This window comes from Cladophialophora immunda (assembly GCF_000835495.1).
Source record: "Cladophialophora immunda strain CBS 83496 unplaced genomic scaffold supercont1.1, whole genome shotgun sequence".
Lineage (NCBI taxonomy): Eukaryota > Fungi > Ascomycota > Eurotiomycetes > Chaetothyriales > Herpotrichiellaceae > Cladophialophora > Cladophialophora immunda.
Window position 1 is genome coordinate 5,137,791 of NW_015622541.1, and position 6,916 is coordinate 5,144,706.

The following is a 6,916-nucleotide window of genomic DNA, read 5'->3' on the forward strand; positions in this document are numbered from 1 at the left end:
TTTCGCGCGTGGTGAAGAATAGCAAAGATCGAGGTGATGCTCTAAGCCACAGCGATGCTCCGATGCGGCGTGACACGCGATCGCGGTCACATTGTGTTCCTTCGCAAAGCTTTCAGTCCGGTAGGAAGTAGGTTGAAATCAACCGACGCACCTCGAGCCTGTAACGGTCAAGTTGATTCGGCTATTCGTCGGTCAACCCTACACGGCAAGCTCTTTGGGAAGTTCTCGACCGGCCCGCATTTTGCGGGGTCAGACGGGGGCATCGTTAACCGGTGGCAGCATACGTGCGTACACTGAGTTTGAACTTATGTGGATAAATCTTCGTTTGAAAGCTGATTGGGAACTCGGTTGACGCTGAGGTGGAAACCTGGAAAGGCCTGAGATTGGTGGTTACACATCATGTATGTACTTCATCCTGAACGACGGATATATCGGTCCTCGGAGTCTATTTTTTGTAGAGGATGAAGTTCAGTCAGCTAGAGGAGCCAATTTTCCAAATGAAGTTACCTGATAAAGATAGGTTAGTGCCCTCCGCATCTCGCCCGCAACCCCAGGCGGGACCTGGGGAAATCTCGAGACGGGGAGGGAATGCTCAACACCAGGGCGGCGTTGAATATTCGATCTTAAATACTCGTAGACATCGGTCGCTTGTTCGCCCAAGGGTAACATGTAAGCCCGGCCAGTAACTCTCAATTCGAAATCTCATTTCTTCTTCACTCACCGAGATATTCCTCGCACTATTGCTCAGAAGATGTCCAACCTCAAAGAAGACGTTCAAGCTGAAGGCAATCATGTTGAGACTGTGTCCACCGATCACGATTCAGCTTATCAGAAGCCCATCGCCCCAACTCAGTCGCATAATCAAAGTCTCGAGCTTTATAGGGCTGCGTTTGAAGGTCGGAAGATCGATCTGCGTACCGCGCTGGGTGCTATCGTGGGTATATTCAGTCAATTTCTGGGATGGTCAACTCTGACAAGTGATGCTTGCGACTAGGCTCTTGCCTTCACTTACGAAGCATGCATTCTGTCCTTTGCGCTTCCCTCGGCCATTCTCCTCACCATCAACGCGGACATTGGGCCTTCGGCTCAGATCGCATGGGGAGCCACAGCCTGGTCACTGGCGACGGCGGTCCTTCAAACCATTGCCGGTCGCTGCAGCGATATATTCGGACGCAGAAATTTCATATTGGCTGGCAACACACTTGGGTTGATTGGTGGGTGCGACATAAGACCTTGTCTTAGTCGTTTGTTCTTACGAGAATTTCCTAGGTTGTATTGTGGCCAGTCGGTCGGTCCTTCGTCTCGCCCTCGAGATCACTCGTTTGAGAGCTAATCTTCGAGTCCAGAGCACAAGCAGTCTCAGCTATCATTGCTGGATTTACCCTGACGGTATGGTGGTACGGAGCGGCGTAGACGCTACCACTACTAACGACTGCTAGGGTGTTGCTGCTGGAGCTCAGCTTCTTGCGTTCGCTTGCGCAGGAGAAATCGTGCCCAAAAAGTGGAGAGGACAGACCCTGGCGGTCATGAATTGCGCAGCTCTCCCTGGCTCCTGTTTCGGCTCGGTGATAGGTATGCCATACATGGCCCAATCCTTTTCATCCTCGTCAAACAAGCAAGATAGCGAGAGACACTGACGGTGCATCACTTGAAGCATACGCCCTCGTCGCCCACTTGAACTGGCGTTGGGCCTTCTACGTGGGCATCATGGCCAACTCCGTCGCACTGGTTCTTACTACTGTCTTCTACTGGCCACCAGACTTCCTTGGCCTGCATCCAGAGGGTAAGACTCGATGGCAACAGTTCAAAGAAATCGATTTTGTGGGCCTCGTTCTTTTCGGTGGCGGTTTGACCGCCTTTCTCCTCGGCATCTCCTGGGGAAACAACCCTTATTCCTGGAAAAGTGCAAATGTTCTAGCTCCTCTGGTCCTGGGAGGTACGTGAGATCCGACGGTAAAGAAAAGTGAATGGCCTCTAACCCGAGATCTGTAGCTATCTGTTGCCTTGTGGTGCTGCCACTGTGGGAGGCTTATAGTCCCGACACGATCGCAAAGCTATTCCCACCGCAGATTTTCAAGAATATTAGGGGGTTCTGTATGCCCTTGTTCGTCTCTCTTGCCTCGGGCATGTTGGTAGGTGTACTTTGATTCCTGCGAGCTTCCGAAGTCTGACAGTGTACACTTACACAGTTGATCGGTCTTCCGGTATTTTGGCCACAAGGTAACTGAGAAGCAGTGCTGCCTGTTAGTAACATAGCACTAACCATGTTTACAGAGGTTCAACAGCTTTTCACCACCGTCCCCCAAACGGTGGGATGGTATAGTCTAGCATGGGGCTGTCCTAGCACTAGTAAGTTATCCTCGACCTGCCAAAGCTCCATCAGAACTGAGAAACCATTATGTAGTCGGTGCGGCCATCGGGGGATATTCATGGAGTAGATTCAAACACACGAGGTTCCAGTTCACTGCCATGACCGCACTCATGGTGGCGTTTATGGCAACGGTCTCATCGGCCACCCCATACACACCTGCACGAGCGGTCGTCCTATTTGCGTTTTCCGCCACGTTCGTGGGTGCGACATGCCTGGTCGGGATTCTGGAATTACAGTTTGGAGCCGCCGACGGTGACATCGGCATAGCAACAGGGTTAATCACCATCTTTGTTGCGCGTATATTAGTGACTTGAGCTAACCAATGCACAGCTTGATGGGCACTTCCCGAGCCACGGGCGGTGCCATAGCCATAGCCATCTTCGGCTCGATCATTCGAAACAAAACCGAGGCCAATATGGCTCCGGAATTGGCAGCTGCCGTGATGGCTGCAGGGCTGCCCAAGTCCCAACTCGAGGCATTCATTGGTAGGCATCTAAGCCATAATCCGGACCGTTGGGAGCAGGATAAATAACTCGGACCCCCAGTCGCTTTTATCTCCGGCTCCACCGCTTCTCTGGAAGCCATCGAGGGCGTTACTCCAGGTGTTCTCGCGGCCGCCGCATCAGCAGCGAAGCACGTCTACGCCGACGCGTATAAGCTTCTCTATCTAGTCACACTGGCATTTGGAGGTGAGTTTGTGATGTCTGAGCGCGCTCACAGTTTCACAATAAGACCGACAGAGGCTAATTGATCTCAGTGCCGGCAATTCTTGCCGCTGGTCTTTCCCGAAGCTGTGACGACAAACTTACCAGGTGAGTCCTTCTCAAGAGCCAACGAGATGGATGCCATTTAGACCAACGAATTTGCTAGTCAAGTCCCGGTTCGTCTCGACGCGCCTCACCTTCTCGGCCAAGGCAAAGGCGAGGCTCTCGTGCTGCACAAGCTAGAGCAAAAACCAGGGGCTTGAGGAAAATGTACGCCCGAGCGTGGCTCTGCGGTCGAGCCATGCGAATAATGCTCTCCAAGTGGTCGTGAGGCATGACTCGACCGTTTTCTACAGATGGGCCTGATCACACAGTTGAAAAAATGGGGGTAGCCCGGAGACAGAGGGACGGCTTTGTTCTGTTCAAGACCAGGTATCTGATGAGAATCAATAGCAGTCTCATTATCATGCGATCAGACATGATTCATGAAAATCTATCCCTGCCCCAATGTTGAGTGACGAGGCTTTACCCGATAGACATAGCACTACCATTCTAAAATGAGAGTTCAAACATGTAGTAAAGCGGGTTGACTCGGATCTAAGACCAAGTCATTCTAACAGTCTAACTCTTCCCACGCCGTAGGCTGACCGACGTAAAGGTTCTTCCACTATAAATACTTTCGGGTTGTTTCGACAAGATACTTGGCCATGTCTTCTGGATGTGAGATGTAGGGAAAATGGTTTCCCGGAAGAGTTTTGATGGGAATGCCCGCTTTGGTTGCGATAACGACATTGTTGAAGAATTGCCAAGTTGGAGTTCCCGCGCCCACGGTCCAGTCTATCGGTCTCTTATGTAGATCCTCATCGCTAATGGGCGCGGACTGAGTCAATTTGGTGATATAGCCATGTGCCCAGCGAGGATAATTCTTGCGCAGCCTCTCATGCACCTCGTCACCAAGGCCATCCCACGCCGCGTGGTTCCCCGAGGCGGCCTTGGAGTGAAACGCCATAGTTGCCGCGATGGAGTCGGCATCTTGAGCCAGAAGATCGGCAAGATGGCCCATGAGCCATGTCGGTGCTTCATGTGGTAATCCATTGCGCACCCGTTCCGGATAGTCTGCGCAGAGCGCCAGCACAGCCAACGCGCCCGAACTGCAGCCCCAAAAGGTGGCATATTGAATGTCCAACTGGTCCATTAGACCTATCACCATGGTAGCGAGCTTTTGGGCCGTGATATCTTGGTATGTTTCAGGCGGTGCATTGGATGATCTTGACATTCCAGGCATGTCGAACGTCGTCACAGTAAAACCCTCAGCAGCTATGAGAGACATTGGTTTGTCCATCATCTGACATTCGCCTAGTCCGTCCGGGATCAAGACAACGTGAGGGCCAGAACCCTCCTGTTCGTAGTACCATGTGATTCCGTCCTTGGTGGTGACTGTCGACCTTGTGCGCCTGGAGACCATGGTGCTAATATGTGTAACGAGCAAGTGTGCGTCAAAAGATACTATAGGCAGCGAGTTTCAGCCCTGTTAGACCTGAGGTGTGCACTTCTAACAGAGACTTCATTCAAGACAGGGATAGGAGAACCCCGTTCATATAACGTCCCATGGGAACTTGCAAAAAGCAAAAGTAAAAGCAGTGGCAGTGAAGGAGCCGAAAGCGAGCAGGCGGGGAGGCGGGAAGCGGGAAGGTGGGAAGCCATCAAGGCGGGCTGCTCCAACTCCCGGATGGGCCCAGGTCTCTCGGACTTGGTATTTAGGGGCAACAAAGAGCCTCGTCTGGGCTCATTTCTGGGGAGCTGTCCCGGATTTGCGTCAAATGCGACACCGAGAGAGTATCACGATGGCAGAATGGCCCAAGTACCTACAAGTAGGTATTATGGCTCTGGGCCCACAAAACAGGCTAGTGCAAAGTCTTCCAAAAACGTAGAAGCTCTTTTGCTTTACATTTGTCAGCGTTGCTTCCGCGGAAGGCGAGCCAGCTAAATACTCAGCCTTGTCTTGCCCTGCGCTGAGTTGTAACGTCCAGCAGTCGATTGCGCAGTTGATATGCCACAGCACAAAGCTCGCAAGGTTCGTCTCACCGCGAGTCTTGTTTCGATCGCCACCGCTTTCTGGACTAAGGACTAACTTATTCCTGGCCAGGCGTGCGACTTTTGTTATCGCAGGAGGATCAAGTGTGACGCACAGAAGCCCCGATGCTCTAATTGTATCCTGCATGACTCAATCTGTGCTTTTGGCGCTACAAGCCGCAAAGCTCGGGCTAGGCATCAGGAATCAGGCGAAGACATTGGAGTTCTACGATCACAAGTAGAGCGTCTCGAATCAAGTCTTGGCCTCGCTTTAAAGAGGATCGAGGAACTTGAAAGCCTGGTACCGAAATGGGACGAGGCTCTAGATGTTCCGGCTGCCTCGGCCGGAGCTGATGACCTCGATGAATATGAAGTTGACTTCGCCGAAAAAGAGCTTCCTGATGCACGCATGGAACTGCCACCGCTTCCGGAAGCCCTGTCTGCAACGGAAGCCTACCTCACAACGCTGAACGTGGTTCTTCCGCTGTTCCACCCCGGCCGATTACTGCAACTGATAAAAAGCTGGTACACAAGTTCTGGTCCAAGAGAGCGCACAACATGGGCGGCAATCAACGTGGTTCTCGCGCTGGCTCATCGTCTAATACAACCCGACGAAGCGACATTGAGTGAGGGAGCGGCGTACTACCTGCACAACGCCCAGACTGTGCTTTCGGAGGTGATCATGGGTGGCGCTGATCTACTCAACGTTCAGATACTCATCGGAATGGTCATACTCTTTCAAGGTATGCAAGATCTTAAGCCTGCGACGATGCTAATCGCTATTGCTTTACGTCTGGCGCACGAGTTGGGGCTACACACTCGAAGAGCTGAGTACCCCGACACTTCCCAGGTATTGGAACGGGACCGAGTCTTTTGGATAGCATACATCCTTGACAGAGATATTAGCTTGCGCACAGGTCAGCCGCCTGTACAACGCGAGGCCGATATCGACCTGGAGTGGCCATCAGCCGAGCCCGAAGACGGAGCTGGAACGGTGACCAACGCCGATGGTACTTTTCCATTTAACTTTCTTCGATGCCGCGTACGGCTTGCTCGGATCCAAGGTGAAGTATACGACTTCATCGTTGCAACTCGTGCTGGGACGATGGACAACTACCAGCGAGACGAGAACATAGCTCGTCTAAACCGTATGCTGGATGACTGGATCTCTAGTATTCCGCCGCCGTTCCGACCCAGCTCCGTGGTACATACCGGACAGCCAAAGCTGTGCAGAAGCTTTGCCGTTCTCTACTCCACTCATCTCGCCTGTCGGACCCAGGTTTACCGCGCTGATGCCATGGCGTTGCCCTGGATGCAGAGCCTGCGGACTTTTGGCAGAACAGTTACGCAACAGGGACACACTGTTCCAGTACCTCTGCCAACGCCATCGTTGCAGGATTGGGAGAAACTTGTGGACGAGACCCGTGGGTTCATGGATCTGTTTTGGGGTGTAGAAAGGAGAGACCAGGCATTTATCTGGTCAGCGAACTGCTTGTATCATTGATGCTTGGATGGCGGCTGACCTTCTCCGTTCTTTAGGATGACCGCCTGCACATATATCTCTGGGTCTGTCTGTTTGACAGCCAACATCATGTTTGAACCATGCCACGCGAGCGTGGAATACGACCTGGCACTGGTAAATTTATCCATTGCGCTCTTGGAGGATCTGATACAACAAACAGAACACCAGCCTCTGAAAGATCTACGAGATGCATGTGAAGAGCTCCTGCGTTATGCTTGTGCATTATCGCCTATGGTTGACGTTTAG

The 6,916-nt window shown here is 52.2% G+C and overlaps 1 protein-coding gene across 1 annotated transcript; it reads left to right on the forward strand.

Moving 5' to 3' along the window:
• Positions 1-5,125: 5,125 nt before the first annotated feature.
• On the forward strand, positions 5,126-6,916 carry PV07_01499 (uncharacterized protein; the record flags this gene model as incomplete). Its single annotated transcript, XM_016388029.1, has 3 exons — positions 5,126-5,149; positions 5,222-6,627; positions 6,688-6,916. 3 exons carry the CDS (start codon positions 5,126-5,128, stop codon positions 6,914-6,916), a joined length of 1,659 nt encoding a protein of 552 aa, XP_016254957.1.